This window comes from Oryzias latipes, chromosome 7 (assembly GCF_002234675.1).
Source record: "Oryzias latipes chromosome 7, ASM223467v1".
Taxonomy (NCBI): Eukaryota; Metazoa; Chordata; class Actinopteri; order Beloniformes; family Adrianichthyidae; genus Oryzias; species Oryzias latipes.
Genome location: NC_019865.2, coordinates 16,217,469 through 16,241,127, shown reverse-complemented (window position 1 = coordinate 16,241,127; position 23,659 = coordinate 16,217,469). Strand labels below are relative to the sequence as shown.

Sequence of the window (23,659 nt, the reverse complement as noted above, 5' to 3'; positions counted from 1 at the left end):
GGTCATGTTTTGTGCCTTTTAAACAGTCAGAATAGGTGTAAGCTTTTGTTTTTGTGTGCTCAGGTGTACATCATTAACCTACTCAGGGATAGCCGCTTCTACCACTTCAGACCTGTCATGGACGCCTACATCCAGAACCACTTTGCTGGTGCTTTGGCATACAAGTAAAAAACACTTATTGAGTTCCATTTTTGTCTTGAAATCATTCCAGCTTTTATAAAATTGTTCTCATCTTCCATCAAATGTTTTGCAGGGAGCTGATTCGATGCCTCAAGTGGTACATGGACCGCTCAGCTGAAGTGGTTAGACAGGATCACATTCAGGAGGCCATGAGGGTAAAACACTGAGCTCACGTCCGTGTAGCTCTGCTGTGGCTCCTTCAGCAGGGATTTGTTAGCTCAAGAAAACGCCAAAACAGAGAGGAATCTGATAAGAGTAACGTGACACCACCTTAAGAAGTGAACTCCCCGCTGAAAGAACAGCTATTTAAAGATTAATACTGAAAGCCATGCAGAGATTAGGTGCAGCATTTTCATGTGATATTTGGAGCCATATGGTACTGTTGCCAAGCTAAAGTCTTTGATGTCTCAAATGTGAACTTTAGGCCACCATCAGTCCTGGTTTTCTGCCAAGGAACTCAAAATATGACCTGACGTGTGCCTTTATGTCTTCCTGTCCAACACTCTACCCCAGGCACTAGAATATCTGTTCAAGTTCATCGTCCAGTCCCGTATCCTGTACTCAAGAGCAACCTGTGGGAGGGAGGAAGAGCAGTTCAGAGTGAGCATCCAGGAGCTCTTTCAGTCGATCCGCTTCGTTCTAAGTCTGGACAGCCGCAGCTCAGAGAATCTGGTGTTCACACAGGTCAGTCACGTCGGGAATCAAACAACGACAAGTTAAATTTATGTTTTGTTGCTTTAGGTTTTTTTGTCACCCTGTATCGATGCTCAACATTCACTGTTTCCCTGTCCTTTGCTTGAACTTAAACTTAGTTTAGGTGTGTGATCAGCTGCATGGCTTTCTGTGGTCATGCCCTAAGCTTTCGCTCTCATCTGTAAGTCACAGCGCCCCCCTGTGCTGATTCTGCAATGCAGCAAGCGCTCTGCAACCATCACCTTCCTTTAGTTAGCAGAACAGTACATCTTAAAGTAGTTGTGAGGCTGTAACTGGTTAAAATTTTCAACTGTATAGCTGAGAACAAACAAAAAAATAAAAAAGTTATATGACTACAAAACCATTGTTCGTACATTAAATTTGTGTTTGTTTCCCTTATTCTTAAACTCTACTTGATGAATTTTGCATTTAAAGGATTCAATGTGTCGTGCTCTGTATGCATATGGGCAAATACTGTATGTCTATTTGTGATTAAGAGTAATAATAGCAGAGATTAGTATATGTTTGTCTTTTTTAATATTTTATATTTTGTAATAAACCAATTCCAAGTTTGTTTTAGTGTAATATATGTTTGAGTTTTTTTCTTTTTTTCTGTGTCCTTTTCTCAACAGGCAGCCCTGTTGAACAGCTTCCCTGATATCTTTGACGAGCTGCTGCAGATGTTTACTGTTCAGGAGGTAGCTGAATATGTCAGAGGCACTCTTGGGAGCATGCCCAGCACAGTGGATATTGGTCAGTCTATGGATGTTGTTAAACTGCAATCCATTGCTCGTACCGTCGAGAGCCGCCTCTTTTTCTTCCCTGGTAAGATGATTTTTAAATTTAAAATCTAAAAAATTAAATAGTGAGGAATAAATAGTAAGGTCATGAATGTTTGCTATATTATGTCCTTGTAAAATTGCTATTTTTTTGCATAATTCTGTTTGACAAATACAAATACAAATACAAATACAAATAAAATTCAAATTGAAAAATTGAAATTGTTTGGAAAACCAGACAAAACGTTCTATTATTTTAGGTGTCATTGAAAAAATACTCTATTTAATGAAATGGCGAGTGAAAGAACACACTCATGGCACACATGCTGGTCACCAGCCTGGTCACCCACTGCGGTGGGATGACATCCCATTCTTTAACCCGCTAGTCAGCTGGCATGGTTGTGTTGGCCACTCTGGCAGGAACAGCACGCCCAGATCCAAGTGTTCAGGAAGGTTAAGGTCAGGACTGCTGGGAGGTCATCCCATTTCTCTTCATTTCTAAATTCTGGAGATTTTCTCTGTCAGAGTTCTCATCCTGAAGGAATTCAATCCTAGGCCTTTGAAATAGAGGATTGCCATCGGTTGCAGACCTTCATCTCAATATCTCCTTTGTGTTGTCATCATTGCCTCCAATGATGAATATCCTCGTATTTCCAGTAACAGAAATGGGAGGAGACTGCACACCTGTAGAGGACAACTGTGCTCACGCAGTGAGGAGAGGAGATGGCCTATTATCGCAGACATTTTACTGACCAATCAGATGCCTGATTGGCAGCACCTGTAGATACCAGAAGCCCATAGGAGCATTTTATAGCAACAGCCCTCCAATGCATGTATCTTGTGAATTCTGACACCGTTTAAATAGGTAATAAACAATCTTTCCAACAATGCAGAATTTGATGCACAAGAGCATTGTAACAAAGAAATTGTTACTTGTAAAGTTACCCTTTCCCTTTTGCTTATGAACCTGGTTGGGAAGCTTTCCTGTTAGAGTCTAACACTTTAATGGTCAGGCTTTATTGTCATTTTTGTTTTGTCTCGTTCCTCAGAGTCCCGCAGTATTTTGCTGCCAGTAGTTTTGCATCACATCCATTTGCATCTTCGCCAGCAGAGGGAGCTGCTCATATGCTCTGGAATCCTGAGCAGCATCTTTTCCATCATTAAAACAAGCTCTATGGTACTGTACTCTGTGAATGGATATTTTTACATTTATTGCAAAAAAGCAAAACTACCAAAAATATCAAATTTACTTTTTATATCAATGAGAAAGTTCTAAAAGATGTTTTATTTTTCCAACAGATAGTTCTTACCAAAGCATGTGTAGATTTTCTCAGTACAAAATGTGAAACATTACCCGTTTCCCTTCTTTCCGTTTAGGAGTCTTCTGTTCAAGAGGAGGTAGAGATGATGGTGGAGAGTTTACTGGATGTACTTTTGCAGACTCTGCTGTCCATCATGAGCAAATCTCATTCAGTGGAGACCTCCAGAGGACAGCGCTGTCCCCAGTGCACTGCTGAGATAACGGTTAGGCTTTTGCTCCGAGTGCCTCTGACGAGGACCAGAAAAGTCAACTTTGTCTAATGTTTCGAGTTATTTTGCCTCTGTTTTAGTTTCTCTGTGTCTGACACGGACTTTTATGCAGGGGGAGTATGTTTCCTGTCTTCTTTCTCTACTGCGACAAATGACGGAGATCCACTTTCACCATCTGCTCAATAGCTTCCACAGCAAGGAAGAGCTCAAGGTGGGGAAACCTGCAACAATTGCAGCTTCTGTTGTCTTTTTGCCGCACACCTCGACTGAACAAAAATTTCTCCACAGGAGTTCCTGTTGAAGATTTTCTGCGTATTTCGCAATCTGATGAAGCTGACTATCTTCCCCCGAGACTGGAGCATCATGAGGCTTCTCACTAGTCAGTGAGTTTTCTTTTTAATTTCTGCCTAGATTAGAAATGCTTTTGAATGTCCTGCTCTTAAGGTAAAAGGTGCATTTTTTTTCAAAACCAATTTTTTGGGTTTCAATCTCATTTGGTAGCTGACAGTGTAATGTTTGCTTTTCTGCAGTATCATCGTAGTGACAACACAGTTTCTCTCTCCGGCGCTGCACAAAAACTTCACCGAGGCAGATTTTGATTTCAAGGTTGGCCTTTCTTCAGCTGGAGAAAACACTCCACCTTAAAAAGTCACAAAATGTTTAAAAATGATCTTTTTTAATATGCATCCTTCTATAATTAAATTAGTAAAGGATTGACTTTAGTTCACATCTCTCTCTGCGTCAGGTGTGGAACTCCTTTTTCAGCCTTGCTGTCCTGTACATCAACCAGCCCAGTCTGCAACTGGAAGCTCTTGGCCCTGCCAAGAGAAAGAAAACCCTCGACAAGTAAAATACACTTTAAAACTCATTGTTACATTTTTGTTATTTACCTAATTTTATCTGAAATTCACTTTTTCTGTGCAGGTATAGTGACATGAGAGTAATAATGGCTTATGAGCTGTGCAGCATGTGGCAAAAATTAGGTGTGGCTGCAACACATGCACACTCACTCAAACTAAGCTTGCCCCAGATTACAGTGACACATTTTTTATTTATCTATTCTTATGAGGTGTTTGTGCGTTTCAGGTGAAAACAAACCCCACTTCATCCCAGGAATGATGGGCCCTTTTCTGGGAGTGACTCTAGTGCCTCAGCCTGAAATTCGAAATATTATGATTCCAATTTTTCATGACATGATGGATTGGGAACAGCGGAAAAATGGCAACTTCAAACAGGTCATTATCTATGAAGAAAACATTAAACAAATGCTATCCACTGGACTAATACGCAGCTGTTTTTCACTATTTTAGCCTTTTGCTAAAATGTTTGTGTTTTTAAAGGTGGAGGCGGAGCTAATGGACAAGCTGGACAGCATGGTGTCAGATGGGAAAGGCGACGACAACCACAGAGAGTTGTTCAGCCTGCTGTAAGCATCAAATATGGCTTTAGCATGTTGATAAAGAAACATTCAAATAAAAGGTTTTACTATTTTCTTCTAAACTGATCTTCTTCTTTTATTTTTTGTGCCCAGAACGCAGCTGTTTGGTCCTTATCCAAGGTAAGGAATATTTCTTTACATTTTAAACAGCGGCAAACCCTTGGTTAAAGTTAGGTTTTACATTAAAGGGTGTATTGATTTGGTCCTTGTTATTGCAAAAGATCTGTCCTCCAAAGATGTCTATCAATGCATTTTATATTTTAAAAAATGCTGACCTAAAGAAACCAGATGTAAAAAATATAAAAAATGTCCACACATGAATCATTGGTTTGTAGATTATTTTTCAGCAGCCATATAATTTGTTGCAGTTATTTTCTTTCTAATTTTTTCTTTGCAGTTATCACTTGCTGCCCAAAATGTTTGACCAAATTCTTCAATTAATTTTGGGTTTGATTTTCAACAAGAGTGGAACTTGTCGTTGAACTAGAGTGTAGTTGGTTGGTTCCAAAACAAGTTTTTATTGTATGGTCATGTAATAGAGAATATGAGTTTCTGTTTCGAACAAAATCCTCTAATGGAGTGCTCTTCAGCCTTAATTATTAACCTTTAACATGGTACCTCAGATATTCCGTCTGAGATTCTGCTTTGTTTTGACTGCATTTCCCTTTAGACATTTCCCCTGAAAGTATTCTTTTGCGCTTCAAATAGACCACTTATTGTAAACGGCTTTAAAATAAATCCCATATTGATCAGAGAGAGTAGTTCGACCTCCTAACTAACAACTGAGTGCTACACACAGGCACATTGTCATAGTTTCTGCTCAGACAGAGGCTGTCACATTTAATGTTGATCAGCTGCATCTGATAAACAACAATTTGCTGCTATGTTTCAGTTTAAATCTTCTTAAAGTGTAACATGCATTTCTCAGTCAGTGCTTCTTCATTTCAATCCTAATTTTCACTTTATTAAACGATGAAGAAACATCCTTTATTGTTGATCATCTGCATTTTAAGAATCTAAAAAAATAGGAAGGAATTATGCTGTTTTCTCAAATAAAATTCTTTGAATGCAATTAAACACTTTCAAAATCTAATTTCACGTTTTTACTTCTGTATTTCTATTGTTTCCCCCCCCCCAGCTTGTTGGAGAAGATAGAGCAGGAAACCTGGAGAGAAACTGGAATCTCTTTTGTCACATCTGTCACAAGACTTGTGGAACGCATTTTGGATTACAGGTGCAATTTTCTACATCCTGAATATTTTGGTTTGTGAAGATAAACTACAGATCAGTCATGCAGATCTATTTTTGTCCAGGGACTGCATGAAAGGAGATGAAGTGGAAAGTAAAAAGATTGGTGGTTCCGTCAATCTGATGGTGAGACATTCATGCCAGTGTTTTGTACTTTTGTTTTTTTCTGTTACTATCACATGTAGATTGGGGTTTTTAAATCTGTATATTTTCTTTTTAATGAACATCAGAACTTCTACAAGTCAGAAGTGAACAAAGAGGACATGTACATCCGTTACATCCATAAACTGTGTGACCTGCATCTGCAAGCAGAGGATTTTACAGGTAATTCAAATATCTTTTCTTAATTTGTGAGATCCATATTTACAGTTTTGGTATATTATTTGAATACATATTGAAAAAAAGTATAGGTGTCTCTTGACATCGATAACTTTAAGAATGACATATAGTTTGCTTGAAATAATAATCCTGTCCCCCGATTTCCAGTTATTTAAATATAAAATCTGTAAACTGTATTATGCAGTATTTGTTTTATATCTTTTTTGGGTTAATATATGGTTAAATAACAGAAATATATAAAAGTTCGTTATTAAAATATGTCTTGTTTTGCTGAAAAACTGCTATATGCTACTATTTTAAAATAAAGTATTTACAAAAAATGTGGGTATCAATTGAAAATTTATGCTATAATTTTTGTCTTACCCCTTGATGCAAATATGCCTTAAACCACTTTGGCTCCAAATTTACCATAATTTAGTATCACTCGAAAGCAAAAATATCAGTGATTTGTTTTTTCTTTCATAGCTTAAAGTAAATTTAGACATCAAGGGGTTAACTTGCGGTATTTGCTTTTGTAACTTTGACTGTTTTTATTTGGTTTTATCAATTTAAAAATGCTTGAGTAAGTTTAATGAGAAATTTGCATTTTTAATTCTTTGACATCTCCTAAATTAATGGATTTTAGTATAAAAAGTTAAAAAAATATCAGAATGTAGTATCTTCAATTTTTTCTGGGTAAAACAAATTTGCATTAAAGGTGTGAGTGTGTGCGTGCATGGGTGTGTGATTGTGGCCCTGCGACAGACTGGCGCCCTGTCTGGGATGTCCCCTGCCTTCGCCCACAAGTGGCTGGGATAGAATCTAGCAGCCCTGTGACCCCGAAAGGGAAAAAACGGTTAAGAAGATGAATGAAAATTTGTATTAAGATAAATACCTTGTCCTGCAGTGTATGTTCTCACGAAAGTTTGACGGATTTGTGCAGAAGTGTCACTGAGATTGTAGAAGTTGTTAACTGCTTCTACCTCTTTAGGATGACTGCAGTTTTTATTTTCATTTTATTTTTTTTATCTCATTGTCTGTAACTTTATTTAGGAGTTACCCTGCACTTCTCACATGAGCTCCAGCTGTTCTTCCATTTCTCCCTGTTTAACATGTGAAAACCTGTTTATCAGCACACTGCTTAATATGTGTTAATGCACAAGGTGACTGGGTTTTGACCCCAATGACCGGCCCTGATACTGTATTCTTGGTTTTACTGGAGAAAAAGTCCAGAGTTGTCTGTTAGTGAGGAGATACAACTGTGAGTAAAGCTGCTAAGTGAGGATAAAACTGACAATCTTGCAGTAACTTTTAATTAAAGTTTGTTCCATTTATGTATTTGACTTTATCTAATTTTTTGTTGCTTAACACGCATGCAGTCTACTAAACTCCTCTTAATTCATGCAGGCATGCTGCTACATGACATGTACAGACAGTAATGGAATCAAGCACCAAAAACATCAACCACTACAAAACACACATTTACTCCAAAGCCACTCCACGGTCACCTGTTGTTTGGTCGGCTCAAATACACAAGTTATTTTGCCTAAATAAAACTGGATTGTTAGTTTTTACAGTAATCAAAACACATTTCTCCTGTTAGGTAATTTAGTGGAATTGTAAAAATCTGCAATCTCACTTTATGATCATGAGTCAGGATGAAAGAACTCTTGAAACTGGTTACAACATACAGCAACAGATAGAAAATCACAGTTTTCCCTTTCAGTGCACTCAGCTTTAGTCCATCCACACATTCTGTCACACTAAATTGGTGACAAAAAAGGTTTTGCAGAACATTAATGCCACTGGGACTGTATACCAGATGATGATAAAACGTCTGGCACTACACACAGAATCCTCCTGCCCATGTAAATATGACCAACAGCAGTTGTGAGACTTTAGGGTTTTGATACTCTCACTTATTCAAACTAACGTCAGGTTTTGTCTATATATAGTGTATATATATATTTTACCTTTTTAAGCAGCTTGCTGTGTGCCGATGAAATGAGTCCCATAACGCCTGAATTTATTTCTAGCTTTAAAAAAAAGACAAGTTTTTGCTGTCATGTTTTGTCTTTGCATATATGCATCAACGGGTGTCAAGGGGTTAAATGGAAAAAAAGTTTTTTAAGCATCAGCAAAAAAAATCACTAGCAGGACTAATAAGCCAAAGTAATGTAATAAGTGTTAACTATCAATTTGTCAGTCTGCTTTACTACTAAATGCAATCTGTCACTTGAGCTTGTAGCAAAACTTAAAAAGCTAAAGGGAAGAAAAATAATCACTCTGCATTATAGAAAGAATAATATGGATAAATAACAGCAGCGAAGTCAGCCATTTGCTGAAATACTGTCTCAACTATTTAGTCAACAATTCTTCATTCAGATTTGTTGTGTTATAATGCTACTTTCCTTGACCCTTACCCAGGCAATTGGTATTTTACTGGCTTATCTTCATGTCCAGAGTGTGTAAAATAGTTATTTGTTGAGTGATTTTCTTTTCCCGATTCCTCTCTGTTCTCCATTATTACAGAGGCAGCGTTCACCCTGCTGCTGTACTGGGAGCTGCTGCAGTGGGAAGACCGGCCTCTGAGGGATTTCCTACACTATCCCTGTCAGAGTGAGTGGCAACGAAAAGAAAACCTGAGCCGTAAAATACTCCACTACTTCAACAAGGGCAAGGCAAGTGACGTTTACTGCTTAAACCCTTATTTCACCGCCTTTCAGCCTGACTTTCAGTGTAACTACCAAGTCTTTTGCTTTATTTGACACTGCAAAACAAAACATCACCCTGAAACAAGAGGGAGAAAATCAGGGCTATGTAATAATGATTAGGGTGCTGGACAATCACAGCAACAAAAAAATCTCAACAGGTTAGCAGACTGTTGCCTTTTCTTAACAACCTACAGAAATGTAGTGATAACATACAGTTATGGTTACAACATCACACACTAACAAGGAGGCAAAACATAAAATGTTCCTCTGAAGGATTGAAACAATTAATTTTCTTATTGAATGTCAAACAAACTTTCAAAATGATCAGTTTTTTGGACATTTTCTGGGTTTAAAAATATTATTATAAAAAAATGTAATTAAACATATTTAAACCAATTAAATTGTTAATTAATTTATTGAAAATTATTGTGTAAAATTAGAAAAAGGTTTTGCTGAAATGCATTTGTGTGAAACAATAATTTAAAAAGACCTTGTCAATTATATAAACTGAAGAAAAGCAGAACACTATTTGTAAGATTACAAATTCTTACAAATTTTAATGAAACTGTGTTTTTGCAGTGTTGGGAGTACGGCATCTCGCTCTGCCGAGAACTGGCTTTCCAGTATGAGACTCTGTATGATTATCAGAGCCTTAGCTGGATACGGGTGAGTAAAGTCCGTTGCTCCTGTCTGAAAAACACACCTCCGCTCTGCTAGAAGGTGACATTTTCAGCTGCCTGCAGAACCGCTATACTCAGGTGTGAAGTGCAAACAGTATCAAACAGCCTCTCCTTTTCATGTGAACAAATGTGTTTCCCACTTTTCCATAAGGAGATAACAGGTTTATAGCTCACTATAGTTGCTGCCTGTTTGTAACCAAGCAGCATTCTGCTGAGTTTGATCATGCAGCTAAAAATCCCCGTGATGCAAATGTGCATTCAACCACTTCAGGCTCCAAAGTTACCTTAATTTAGCTCCTACATTAAAACAAAAACAGGTGGGTTTTTTCATGGCTGGAAATAAATTCAGGCATCAAGGGGTTACGTAAAAGTAAGCTGTGCTAAGGTAAACCACAGTGAGGTCTATGCAGCGGTCAGTGTGTCAACATAGAAATGTGTTAATTAGAAGTGCAGTTTTAAAGAGGCTGCTAGTGACCACAATGAGGTTTGTTGTAGCTGTTTTTCAGACATGTGTTTTGACCCTAAATGAAGAGAAAACTTTAGAAGGTGGTTATCTGTACCTTCACATGTGCATGCTGCAAAATCACCTGCAGGGCCATGGACCATCCTTCTCTACCACCAAAACAGCTGATGACCACAGACACGCCCACATAACTATGTGGCAGATGTCACAGACATAGAGCCTGATGCCCCATTTACCTGATTGTTACACAAATTTATAATCTAAACACGAGGTAGTATTGTGTGTTGTCATGATTTATGTGCATGTGTATCTTTGTATCACAGAAAATGGAGGCAGCATACTATGACAACATCATTGAACAGCAGCGAATTGAACCTGAATTCTTTAAAATGGGTTTCTATGGGAAGAAGTTTCCTTTCTTCCTTAGGGTAAGATCTTTTTCTCTCATCTTATCCACTGACTAATTCATTGCTTTATTTCTGCAGGGAACCTTTTTGACAACAAATCTTTTATATATGAAAAAAATAATGTTGGAGATTCATAAACTGTACTTGAACTGAATTTAAAATACAAATCAATTAGCAGTTATTGAAACAAAAAACTAGAAAAATTGATCAAATTTTAAGCCTTTAAATGCATTCAGGTTCTGAATGAGTCTGTTCAAGTTCTTTAAATTCATGCGCTTATGATCAGAATGTTAATGTTTGACATCAGAAAAAATCTAAAACATTCATGAATCTCACTGATGCATCTCTTTAAAATGTAAGGAAATACCTAGTCTTTCAAATTACATTTTTTCCCTCTGTTTTAAAAGTGTTTTATTTGTGGAAATTATAAGATATTTTTACACAAATTAAATGTTTTTAAAACGCATCTTAATTTGAAGTGTACGCATGTGAATTTTTGACAACAAATATCTGCATTTAAAGCTTAATCTTACCTAGTTAAGACTTAAATAAATAATAATTCCTGCATCTTTTTAATGCAAACCTTTAATTCTGGCTTAATATGGAAACTATACATACCATGAATTCAGAAGGGCACATTGGAGGGTTCAGTGTTTGCAAAACGGCACAGAAGCATTGCAGATTTGCAAGAATTTTAAGAAAACCAAGTCAGCTAAAACTGTTAGAGGTTTTAGAAAGAAAAACTGACTACAATTTTTAACTGACTGACTTCAAATAGTTAAGCAACAGCTGTTGGATCAATTGCAGGGACAACTGAGAAAATCCCATTTGGTTTTTAGCTGGTTCAGTTCAAGTCTGACGAACGTGAAGGAAAAAAAAACTCAGCTTATTTATCCTCTTTCTGCAGAACAAGGAATTCGTCTGTCGTGGCTATGACTATGAACGACTTGAGGACTTCCAGCAAAGGATGCTGGGGGAATTCCCTCAAGCCATTGCCATGCAACACACAAATCAGCCGGATGACACCATCCTACAGAGCGACGCACAGTGTATCCTTAAAATTTCCCAGCTGCTAAAGCTGCACCTCATAGACAGATTTAATGATCTGATGATGAAACATTTGACTTGAACTTAAACAGATTTTCTGAGTTTGCAGAGACTGAATATCCTCTCTTCTGTGACTATGCTTTCGAGACCCACTGTCTGTCACTTCCTTGACACTTGGCATCAAGACTTGCAGATCTACACAGTGACTCCAGTGTCAGACATCTCTGATGTGCCTCAGTTGGAGCGAGTGCCCGAGAGGATCAAGAGTTTCTACCGCATAAACAATGTCAGCCGCTTCCACTATGACAGGCCTTTCCACAAGGTGCCAAAGGACCGTGAGAACGAGTTCAGGGTATGAGGAGCCAGCAGGGCTGCTCTTTGCCTACTTTTGTCTTACAGCTCTGTCCTTGTTTTGTTTCATTTTCTAACAGAAATGCTTAGATCAGAGGGAGCACTTTTAAAAGTCCTTCGTCTGAAGTTTCCATATTTGCTTTGTACCCAAGAAAATATGTTATTCTGATCTGAATATAGGGTTCTTGCAAATAAAGTCACAATTGCAAGAGCTTCCTTGGTTGAATACATTTTTTTTTAAATCTAGTTAATGTTAAAGCTGTGGGCAAAGCTATCATTGCCATCATATTGCCTATAGGTAGACGTACTAATCCATTTAGGTTTTTCAGAGGTAGAATTTTTCAAACAATTGATCAAAAGAAGCATATATTACATTAAAATGTCCGACATTTGAGTTTTAAACTGTTTTTTTGGCAGAATATTGAGGATATGCTGTGGATTTAACTGTTTACATCTGACAATTTGACTGTTTATCTATTGCATAATCTGCTACCTACTATCTGTTGATCATCGTTCAAAAAAACCCAAAAAGGATTCTGATTGTTTCACAGAGTCTGTGGATTGAGAGAACGACTCTCATCCTGTCTCGTCCTCTCCCTGGGATCTCCCGCTGGGCAGAGGTGGAAAGGAGAGAAGTGGTGAGGATTTTCATATTTCATTTTATAAAATGCATCAAATAAACACTTTTTGATAAATCTCTTGCGTTTTTGTTTTTTCAGGTGGAAGTGAGCCCCCTGGAGAACGCTATTTACGTGGTAGAGAATAAGACCCAGGAGCTGCGGACTTTGATCAGCCAGTACCAACACAGACAGCATCATGGCAACATCAACTCGCTCAGCATGTGCCTCAATGGAGTCATAGATGCTGCAGTGAATGGAGGAATCGCCAGATATCAGGAGGTGCTGCTCAGGGGTAGAGTGAGGATAGAAAGAGTGAATAACATGAGCTGATTTTAATAAATATCTTGTTTCATCTTCTTTAAAAGGCCTTTTTTGATAAGGACTATATTAATAGTCACCCCGAGGACATAGAGAGGATCACTCATCTAAAGGATCTCATGCAGGAACAGGTTTGACTTTGCCTAAAACAAGGACAAATATTAAAACTGTTTTAGTTACTTTTTTTTTGTGTTTGTTTTTCCTTACAAAGGTTCACATTCTTGGAGTGGGGCTGGCTGTACATGAGAAACTTGTGCATCCAGAAATGCGTCCTCTGCACAAAAAGCTTGTAGATCAGTTCCACATGATGAGAACTGGTTTGCACCATGTGAGTAGACCTGCATGGTTCAGTACGAAATGAAAGATGAATGAGGTAACAATTTCTAACTGTGCAAAAATGTAAAAGAATCGTTTCTAAAATGAGCACTCGCTTTATGAAAAACACAATTTTAAAATGTTAAGCTTCACTGAGCTGTCAAGGCATACATACTTAAAACTCTTTTAAAATATGGACTATAACCTTATATAAAAATAGCAAACAGAAAATAATGGGACGTGAATGCATGATTGCCTGTGGGTAAATATTTAAGACGGCACACGTTTGGATCTCAGCAGGGTGTGCCGAGCACTGATCGATTTGGCCCAGCAGGCTGTCCAGGAGGAAACTCTCCCAGAGGGATCCTCTCATCCCACAACCACATGAGTCCTGAGAGTGTGCGCCTCATTCACAGACACAGGTCAGTCTGACACACACACACATCCAGATCCTCCATCAACACTCCAATTCTTTAAACAGCTCAACATGGTATCCAAGAACCTAGGTTGCCTGGAACAGAAAAAGTAGGCTTCAGAAAGCATGAAAACCTAAAAGTTCTACAATTTAAAGATCATGTTTAGAACAACTGATGAGAAAAGAAAAGAAAACATCCATCCATTTTTATGTTTTAAGATGTCTTTATATATGTCCATCATCAGAAAAATGCCCCAAAACTGCAGTTTCCTGAGATAGAGAATCATCAACATGTACTTTAGAGTCACCATTGTTTACTGTCCTGCAGCCCCCTAAATCTGCAAGGTTCGATTCGCCACTCGTCTTCCTCCCTCTCCTCTCACACTTCAAGCGAGGCAGGAAACCTGGTCATTATGACTGACGGCTTGATGGGGGAGCATCCTGAAGAAGCACTGCACATGCAGGTAGAGCTCAAAACAGGAGCGGATGTGACAAGAACTAAATTGTGCAGTTCATTAGAACTAGTGAAGTTTTAAAATAACATTTTTAGAATTTGAGAAAATGTCTGTTTTTCAGCCCAGTCCCTCGTCCTCCAGCCTGAGTTCAATCCGCTCAAACTCCTCCCAGATCATTAACTCTGCTCCGTCAAGTGCCAGAGGTGAGCATCACAGCTGCTTGAGTCCCACTTACGCCCTACATATTTCAATTGTTTGGACCTTTGCTCATTCCTCACAAATCATGTGAACTAGAAGTTAACCACAAAGTAAAAATCATCCGTTTTTCAACAACAGTGAACCTCAATCAAAGACAAGGCCAATCGCTTTTTAGGGGAACATTATAGATCATAGAAAACTCTTCTCTGCGCAGGTTCTCCATCCTTGCCTGACAAAGCCAAACACAACCGAGACATGATGGTACTTCTGCCGTCTCATCGTGAGAGGGCCAACAACTCTATGTACTACAACCTGGCAGAGAATGGACAGGTGTGGCAACAACGTGATAAAAAGTTCAAAGGATTAAATCTATGGAAAAAGTTTGTTTGATAAATTCTAGAGTGGTCAGATTCTAACCTTTAAACATTTTTTTTTAGAACAACCACATGCAGCGTGCCTTACTTCAGCAAGTTAGCCCATGTAAGCCTTGTGCTGATCCTCACATGAATCTTCCAGAGAAGGGTAACTTCCAGAAACATACCAAATATCACCAGGAGGTTTTCCATGAAAGGAGTTGAAACCTTTTTTCTTTCCCCCTTTAGTTTTTCCCAACACTCCCAGCAGTTGGAGTCTGGATGGAGATAACAGGGACCAGGTTGCCTACATGCCGCCTTCGACTGGAGGAGTCATAATGCCTCCTGCTCCACCGAGGTCCTTCCCACAAGGTATGCTGACACCTCCACTTACAGCTATTTATGTTTGTGACTTATGTTGCTCAGCTTTTTTATTGCCTCTCTGCAGGACATTTCGTGATGCACTGTGATGCGTATCACCACCAGAACAGTGACCCCCCTCCTTCCTTGCCTGTCCGATCTCTCCGGAAGGTACCATCATAATAAATTTTAGACTTTCGCTTTTAAAGAGGAAAAGTCCTCCGCTTTTGTACAGAAGACCATCAACTCTGGAATTTGTTAAACCTTTTCTTAATATACATCAGTCAGAGTCATGTTAGTATTCGTTTTGTGGAGAAAACCCTCCAACCTCTACTGTTTTTATGTCTCCAGTCTCCTCTTCACCCGATCCCTGGCTCCCCCACCAGTCCCCAGTCAGCTTTGGGTGGCAGTAACTCGACTCTGTCAGGCAGCGCCAGCAGCGGCGTTTCCTCTCTAAGCGAGAGCAACTTTGGAGGTCAGTATCCCGATCCTGGTCCGATTAGGAATGATGCCTTGGAGCCTCTTCCCAGTCACCTGTGGTCTCCCCCCGAGGAGTACCTGGCCTCCCCCTACCTGCACATTCACTACGGTGGTTCGGAAATCGACTCCATGGACCCTGTCCGGCCTTTCCATTACCGCAGCCCTGCTTCCCATCTGCACGCACACCAGCACTCTCACGCTCACGCCCACCTCGGGATGGACAGCCACTCCCACGGAATGCCGCCTCATCACCACGCTCCCACCCACGGCCCTCATCACATTCCTTACCGCCGGCCTCAGCCTCCAGCCGTGCCCTCCAAGCCCTACTTGCGAGAGGGCTGCATTCCCGAGGAGGAGCTGCCGCCTCAGCCCATTCCACTGCCTCGCAGGATCTTCCACTCACCTCATGGCCACAGAGAGGACCAGGGGAAACACGCATGGGAGCAGTGCATCAGTGAGGAGCACGAGGAAACTCAGTAACAGCGAGGTTTCAGCTAAATTTCAGTTAGAGCTATTTTGTCTTCTTTCCTTCCTTTGCACTGTTAATAGGGAACAGACGGAGAGCTTGTATGCACGTTCAGCTGGTTCTACTTTCGGTGTTGTGATGACAGTGCTCATGAAGGAAAGAAAAGAAACAAACCTCCGTCAAGCTTTACTTTGAGGCACAACTGCTCTACCTGACTTCTTAGATTTGATACAAAAATGTGAAAAAATACCTTTGAAACAGTGAGGCATATTATTTTTGATCAAAAATGGAAATTGATTGTACTCAACAGTACAACTCATGTGCGGGCATGTCTTTATTTTTTATTTTTATTTTTAAAAAGTTCAACAATTTTGTGAAACGACCACAATCTCAAGCAGTCTCAGCTCTTTGTGTCATTTTCACAAAAACAGTGTTTTTTTTTTTCTCAGTGAAGTGACTTTTCTGCTTTAAATGCTTCATATGTAATAATAATTGTTTTGATAAATTTGCTACATTTTAGTGTTTTCAAAGGCTTGTGCCCATGATATTTTTCAGAAACACTGTTAAGTGCTCCTTAATAGTGACTCATATCTACTGGTGTGAACTGCAGGTCTCTGAGGATGAATTTGCAACTCTCTTTTCGGACCAGCGTCTCAGAGAACATGAACAGTCAATGCCGATTTCCCATCCATACTGTGCGTATGGAAAGCTACGTGAATGTATTCAGATATGATGCTCTTCTTGTAATGCACAAGCTGCAAATCTTGGTTTTTGCTTAAGTGCTTTAAGTTAAGTCTCTGCTGAGGAGGTTGATGTTTGTTTCTTGTGTGGCAATGATATCCCAAGAGGAATGAGAGTGTTCGGCAGAACTGGAGGACGGTGACAGACACATACCACTCAACTTCTCACCTCATCTCTCTGCTGGGCACTCAGAGCCAACCCTGGTTCTCTGTTTCTCCCTTCATCTTTTCCCTTCTCTTTGTGGCTGTCAGGTCCTGCTAACCTGTGAACCGGGGACAGCCGCGGTGGCATTGGGCTCTCACAGACAGTGTTGTAATCTCCTACCTGCCTTAAGTGCACTCAAATGCAGTCTCGATCGAACACCCGGAGTGTGTGAAGCTCATTTAACAACAGCATTTTCCCTCCGTCTGCAACGAAAACTCTGAAGGGAGGAAAGAATAGGAAAAGTGTTACATACCAAGAAATGTTTTAGACTTCATCTTTCATGCTTTTGTTTTTATAGTGCCAATATATTAACTAGCTCTTTCTCAATCACTTTATGTTTTTATGAAGAGGGACGTGTTTCAGGACAAAGCTGAAGGCCAGACCTACTGAGTAGAAGAACAGCGCTGATTACTGTCCTGTTATCTTATGAGTGTATTTTGCCAATAATTTCAACTATTTTTTTCTTTTTTTTAAACTTTTTTTTCTTTGCAGATGGATTATTTGTGTTACTGTACATCAAAGTGTCAGTTGACTAGACAAGTTCTATTTTTGTATGTGAGCTCATCAATTGTGAAAACATATTCCAGAAACTGACGGAAGGCACAAGTGCTGTATGGGAGGCTCTACTTTGTATGGAGTTTAAATTAATACACATTATAGAGTTTTTGTGAGTATCTTTTGTGAGCTTGAGAGAAGCTAGGATAACTGATCATTAAAACAATACTCCAGATATAGGTAAGATGGAATTTTTCATTGTAAATTCTGTTATTGTACATACACCAGTATTGTGAAATATTTTTGAGAACTATTGCAGAAGCCCTAAAGAGGTTTATCATTGTTTGTTTTTGTGTATATACATGTACTCCAGAGATTAACGTAATTGATAAATATCTATAATCAGTGTTTGGAAAAGGACAAATCCATTAGACCGTGGCTGTCTCCACCATTCTTCTCATATAAAGACTTTATACACTTTTCAATGTGCTTTCCTGTACAGATGGTGTTAGCATGATCAAAAAGTGTTTGGTTGTAAAAGTGGTTTTCCTACTCCCATAGCTGCTGTGGTATGGAATTCATTAACAATGCCAAACATTAAAGACAATCTTTTATCAGCTCTAACGCCTTTTTGTGGCTTTTTCTAAAATAAACAAATTAAAAAAATGAGAGCATGCAGTTCTTGTGGTGGCCAGCAGATGGCGACATTTGAAACAAAAATAAACAAGACTAAGTCCTGTAGGCAAAAGAAAGCAGTAGTTTATATTTTACTGCTTTCTGACGGTTCATGTAATTTTCTGAATGCGTGAAACATGATTTCACAACGCACCAGCCATTTCCCACACAGATACTTAAGGAGAACATTAAAATGATGCCTGCCTATGTCACACACCATGCAACTCATTTTTATTACTGAGTTTATGCTTTGTCTGCTAAGCATTTGGTGCCCGTTGCAAATAAATACATTATTATTAACATGGATATCCCTTAAAGTCAATGTATGCTTTTTAAAGACATGAAAATATTAGTACAGTGAGGCTCTGAGCTTAGTATTTGTTCCAGTCATGAGTTATTTTATCTTCGTTAGAAATTCAAGATGCTTCTGTGCAAGGGACAATGGTGGCCCTGAGGGGCTTAATATACTGAGGGAAAAAAGAAGATTCGGAAAAAAAAAGAAAAACAAGAGAAGAGCAGAACAAAAAAAGTCAAACACTTTAGAAAATATTTCAAACAAACAAGTGAACAAAAAAAATCCACTTTATACAGATAGATAGATAGATAGATAGATAGATAGATAGATAGATAGATAGATAGATAGATAGATAGATAGATAGATAGATAGATAGATAGATAGATAGATAGATAGATAGATAGATAGATAGATAGATAGATAGATAGATAGATAGATAGATAGATAGATTTTTCCACATGCATAAGCAGGCACAAAAAAAGGAAAATCAAGACCGGATGAAAAGATCCCTGCTGTGTCTCCTGAGGATGACGCTGTGCTGCATGCAGATGCTTCATGTTTGAATCCTTCCTGCAGACCCACATTTTTCCTCACTCCTGCTTTGTTTTGGGGTAAAAAAAATGTTTCCCTTCCTTTTAACCTCGCAAACTCCTCTGCCTTGGAATCTCTGTTTTTTGTCCTAGGGGAGAAACAAAGAGTCTGCAGATGGTAGCATGTGACTGTTTCTGTATGAGCACAAGTACATGTCTGTCATAGAAGTGGAGAAGTTTGCTCCTCTGGGCTTGTGTTGTCTCATTCTTCACATATTGTTCTGGGCACAGGAGCTCAATGATGAAAGACATCTCTCATAAAATCCTCCAACCAGAATGACAAGCTGTTTGTGAGTAAACACCTCAAATCTGGTAGCAAGCCGTCCAACAGAATGTTTCCCTGTGCTTCATTTGTCCTGATTTGGTTTGTGCTTCCAAAGCCTCCAAGCAGCGGAAAAAAGACGAATACATCTGCCATGTCAGGAAACAAAGATTTTTAATAAATGAAACAATACAAATAAATAAAGATTAACAGGTTTCACATTCAAAATAAAACCAACAAAACAGACATTGCTATAAAGTAAAGTACAGTACCATTGCACAGATTAATTAGAAAAAAGAAAAAAAAAACTCCCATTGGACATTTATAAATTTTCTTACAAACTTCAACAGGCAAACAGACGTATAAAAGCATCATTTGTCATCTGAATACAACTTACAAATTTACTGGGGAATAAATACTTGCTGACGTCTAACTTGAGACACGCATGAATAAAGCGTTAAACATGTGTCTCTCAGGTTAAGTTCCAGCCCTTTTATGCCAAGAATAATGGTAATGATAAAATCATCGATTGATGGGAAACTGATAAATTATCCATAATTGTAAATAGCAGTAAATGGCATTTTCCATTGGTCTCTATTGGTGCATCACAGAATCCAAGTCAGGAGCATCTCTTCTGGCGTTTATGGCTACATCAGGCATTTGTGGAAGAACACTGCAGGTGTCCTTCATCTGACTCTGCACACGTGGAGGCTTCATCAATACGGAGCAAACTTCTGTCTCTCTGGCTTTTTAATGCAGTTGGCTGAGGAGATTTTGGCCGTGTATGCGGCAAGAGTGGAGTGGGAGGGTGCTGCAGTGACAGCCACAGTGGGGGCAGGGCTGGACAGAGTCAGAAAGGGGACGGATTTCATCCCGAGCAACCCGGAGAGGGGCATGGCGCCGTAAGGGGTGCCGAGCACATGAGCTGGGGTCAGTGTCCCCACGGTGGTCAGGGTAGGTGCAGGGGAGGCTGCTGGAGAGGCCGGCTGAGTGAAGGCCATGTTAAGGTCGACTGGAGATGGCATGGTGGCTGCCTGGGCTGTGGACTTGGCTGTCTCTAAGCTGAAGGGGCGGGTGGAGAATAGAAAGAAAGAAAGAGGGAAAGCAGAAAAGCATGGAGACAAGATTGAATTACAGGATACATTTATTGCTGCAACTCCAGGGGATTTTTCTAGAAATTAATAAATGGAGTGCTCCTCTAATAAATAAACCTATTAACACCTCTTTAAGAGTATTTCTGCATGGAGGAGCTGTGAAAAGTTGGATAAAGGATGTTCTTAAAAACCTGTGTCACCTTTTTTTTTTTTTAATTGAACTTAAAGTAACTTTTAAAACAGACTTTAGAGATATGATTAAATAAACAGAAACAACTTTGATTAATAAAAAATAAAACTTATGTAAACACAAAATTATTTAAATTTTTTTAGGAAAATATAGCAGCATTACTCCCACTCAGCAAACTGCTCCCCTGAAGTGCGACAGCAGCTGTTTTCCTGCATAAGGTCTTGTGGTGTTGTATTCAGCTGTGGCTTACTAAGCACCATGAAACAATGGGAAAGGAATTTCTATTTATAGTGAAAAACAATTTTGTACCTTCGTATTAACGTCTTGCTTTGTTGTTATAATGGAAGGGTGCTTTATTAGTAATAAAGAGCTCACTCGTCTTTTCTCTCAAGTTTTAAGCATTGTTCATTCCCAGGAGAAGCCGCAGTGTTCTTGTGTTTAGCCGCCAAATGCAGATCAGCAATTTCTGAACATGTTTACTTACATCAAACACATCAAGTGTTAGAAGGGGGAAAGTAAAAAAATGACTGTCATACTTGGAATACTTCATGTTAACTCCCACATTAAAACAATAGAGTTTATGGACATGCAATAACGTTTTAATTTTGAGTAAAAAAGTTTGTAATTTTTTAGGACAAATGTACATGGCATAAACAGGTAGCCTGAATAGTGGAAAATAACTATTATCTGTCCATGCAGCAAGCCATTTTTATTCAACAAAAAAATCTAACAATAAGATACAAAAATCTAGAAACAAGGAGTTTCACACAAGTATTCAAAATTGGAAAAATAAGCTAAAAAATGTGAGAAATAATTACTTACAATTGAATATTATACAGCCCAATGAAAGTTTTTTTTTTGCTATGTCTAAGCAAACTATTTTAGTTATGTACCTAATTCTATTTCACTTTGATAACAATGACAAAAAAACAGTGTGATAAGTGGAAAGAACTTATTTTAGACCAAAATGTAAACAAAATGAGAATATATAAGTGTCCCATCCTAATAACACCTCATAAAATGTATAAAATACTAGCACCTATTCTTACAACATGAATTTAAACTTTTGTTTCTAAATTAATGACAATGAATGGCTGTCTAACATTTAACTGAACCTTAAAATAATATCCTTAAAATTGAACCAAAAACTAAATTTGAGTTTGTGAGTCTTAAATTAAGTTTTTCTATTGTCAGGAGTATGGAGCAACATGATTAAGAGCCATTTGAATAATAATTTCTCTATTTCCACATTCTAGCTCTTAATCCAACAAAATATCTTGACTGAGAAAAGCTTGGAAAGGTGTAGAGCAAAGAGAAGCTATAACAACTTCAAACCTGGTAAGATATCTTGAAAGTCTAAAAACAAGATTTAAGATTTTTGCAAATATCAAATAATTTGTAGTGCACAGCTAAACGGTAACTCATTTTGTTGTCATAATATTTTCTAATAGATTCAAAAAATAAAAATCTGTCTCTTTTGACTTTCTAATACGAATATGCTCACATTTACCAGACCAAAATAAGAATTCACAGATGACCTCTGACCCTTTCAAATTATCTTTGGCTGAACAGAAGTTTTTTTTTTACCAAGAGGTGATGAGATACTGGGCCAGGTTGATGCTGACTGGTGTTCCTGTGATGGTGACATGGCGGTCGCTTGTCCCGTCCAGCTGGCTCCCGATCTTGATCTGAGCTCCCGACACTTGCCGGATCTCATTGATCTTCGTGCCCTGACGGCCGATGATTGAGCCAATCAACTGCAAAGGAACAGAGGAGCGAGCCTGATGTGATTCGCAATGACCACGCACAGTAAATACCAGTGGATATCCAAGTCTAAACAAAACATCTTATACCATATTCTATGCAAAGGAAACAGATTCTGATATAAAGGCCAAAGAAAGGTAGGCCTGCTGGTTAGCTGACCTGATACACACCAACTCATATCCTGCCATTGTATTGGTTGTCTTCAATGGTTTGACCATCCATCATCTGCGTCTAATGCGCCCCCCCCCATTCCCTGCAAGTTTTCCCCTAATTGCTACTGTGTCTGCACTGGTAAAAGAGATGAAAGGAGGCACATCTGCCTTTCATTAATCTGAGTAGCTAAAAGGTTATTGATTCCTCAGAGTGGTGATGACTTCCCAAACAAATCACTTCCCAAAACCACACCAGCTAGATGCTTCTGATGGAAAGCATAATGAGAAAATATATATATAATATATAATATATAAATATATAATATCAAGTCCCATGAGCTTGAAAGTCCTCTCTGATCACAGCAGATTAGATAATAACAATAGAGCATTTATTGCATTCCTAAAATACATTCTCACTTTTGTTCTGCTGTTGTTTCCCCTAACCCTTTTGGTGACAACAGATAGGAAGCAGAACCGTGGCTAAAGCCACATATCAACTCAAGTGCAAGGTGTCAGGAGGTGACTGTCAGGGGTGTGATGTCAAATGTGCAGCAAGAACAACGGATGGTGATGTAGTGCTTGGAAATTTGATGGAATTTGAACACACATCATAATGCACACACAATTTCTTTAGCTAAATATTTATAAAATTCCTTTTTAAAGAATCCACCATGACTGATCCGTCACAGAGACCAGGTTGGCTTGGCTGGCTTTTTTTAAAAAAAAATTTATGGAGGGTGCGACAGAGAAAGAGCAGTCAGCCTGAAGAGTTTCCACTAGAGACAATGGTGGCTGCAGACCTCATATCTCTGATAGCACCTCTCCCCCACTGAGTCCAAAAATCTCCATCAGCTGTCAATTGATACCAGCTGTCAACAGCTCTCCCACTTTAGTGTGTGACCTCAGGCTGGTGTCATTTCTGTTTGAACAACCTCATAAAAATATGAAAAGAGCTGAGCAAACTTCAGCTGCACACAAGGAGCATTCCACACATGATGATGTTTTCTTAGCGTTCATTAACAGCAATGCCCCACGCTGCTGCAGCTTCCAAGTCACACGTGGCTTTTATATTGTTGAATTCCTGCTGAGGTAGCCGTTTGAACGGGCGGGTTTGAGAACGGGGACGACCATTTTCCTCCAGCAAAACCTTCTGCTGAGGTGCAGCACAATGCTGACTGCAGTTTCTGAAAGCATCTGTGTGTGCAAACAGGCCTCCCTGAGCGCTCGGTGTGTGAGCACAGAGTGGGATTGTGTGGTCAGCCTTGGGGGGGTGGGGGGGGGGGGTGTTGGTGGTAGGGGGGGGCGGCACAGGGCTCAGTCAAGGCTCGGTCACGGCTGTAAGTCCTCTCTTCTGGAACAATGGCTGGAG

General features: G+C 39.1%; 2 protein-coding genes across 4 annotated transcripts in view; one reads left to right on the top strand and one right to left on the bottom strand.

Moving 5' to 3' along the window:
- LOC101165978 (dedicator of cytokinesis protein 3) overlaps positions 1-17,892 on the top strand; it is a 46,257-nt gene extending 28,365 nt beyond the window's left edge. Inside the window, exons 21-54 of one of the 2 annotated variants that reach the window (XM_020704728.2) lie at positions 64-164; positions 254-335; positions 694-864; positions 1,506-1,698; positions 2,702-2,829; positions 3,030-3,176; positions 3,295-3,393; positions 3,471-3,565; positions 3,713-3,788; positions 3,928-4,028; positions 4,107-4,165; positions 4,269-4,417; positions 4,523-4,608; positions 4,714-4,740; positions 5,759-5,854; positions 5,934-5,994; positions 6,099-6,192; positions 8,719-8,867; positions 9,480-9,566; positions 10,367-10,471; positions 11,358-11,499; positions 11,683-11,849; positions 12,400-12,486; positions 12,568-12,747; positions 12,834-12,917; positions 12,998-13,114; positions 13,402-13,523; positions 13,845-13,980; positions 14,093-14,174; positions 14,384-14,499; positions 14,607-14,691; positions 14,772-14,894; positions 14,971-15,053; positions 15,234-17,892. In XM_020704728.2, coding sequence (XP_020560387.1) covers positions 64-164; positions 254-335; positions 694-864; positions 1,506-1,698; positions 2,702-2,829; positions 3,030-3,176; positions 3,295-3,393; positions 3,471-3,565; positions 3,713-3,788; positions 3,928-4,028; positions 4,107-4,165; positions 4,269-4,417; positions 4,523-4,608; positions 4,714-4,740; positions 5,759-5,854; positions 5,934-5,994; positions 6,099-6,192; positions 8,719-8,867; positions 9,480-9,566; positions 10,367-10,471; positions 11,358-11,499; positions 11,683-11,849; positions 12,400-12,486; positions 12,568-12,747; positions 12,834-12,917; positions 12,998-13,114; positions 13,402-13,523; positions 13,845-13,980; positions 14,093-14,174; positions 14,384-14,499; positions 14,607-14,691; positions 14,772-14,894; positions 14,971-15,053; positions 15,234-15,842 — 4,239 coding nt within the window. In that variant the 3' untranslated portion in view covers positions 15,843-17,892. Of the gene's footprint in view, positions 1-63; positions 165-253; positions 336-693; positions 865-1,505; positions 1,699-2,701; positions 2,830-3,029; positions 3,177-3,294; positions 3,394-3,470; positions 3,566-3,712; positions 3,789-3,927; positions 4,029-4,106; positions 4,166-4,268; positions 4,418-4,522; positions 4,609-4,713; positions 4,741-5,758; positions 5,855-5,933; positions 5,995-6,098; positions 6,193-8,718; positions 8,868-9,479; positions 9,567-10,366; positions 10,472-11,357; positions 11,500-11,682; positions 11,850-12,399; positions 12,487-12,567; positions 12,748-12,833; positions 12,918-12,997; positions 13,115-13,398; positions 13,524-13,844; positions 13,981-14,092; positions 14,175-14,383; positions 14,500-14,606; positions 14,692-14,771; positions 14,895-14,970; positions 15,054-15,233 lie in introns of both variants that reach the window. The other variant, XM_020704727.2, reaches the window with a different exon arrangement.
- Positions 17,893-19,234: 1,342 nt separating this feature from the next.
- Positions 19,235-23,659, bottom strand: part of LOC101165305 (poly(rC)-binding protein 4) — a 34,979-nt gene continuing 30,554 nt past the window's right edge. For both annotated transcript variants that reach the window (XM_011477233.2, XM_020704726.2), the window contains exons 13-14: positions 21,962-22,131; positions 19,235-20,152 (exon numbers count right to left, since the gene is read on the bottom strand). In XM_011477233.2, coding sequence (XP_011475535.1) covers positions 19,807-20,152; positions 21,962-22,131 — 516 coding nt within the window. In that variant the 3' untranslated portion in view covers positions 19,235-19,806. The remainder of the gene's footprint in view (positions 20,153-21,961; positions 22,132-23,659) is intronic.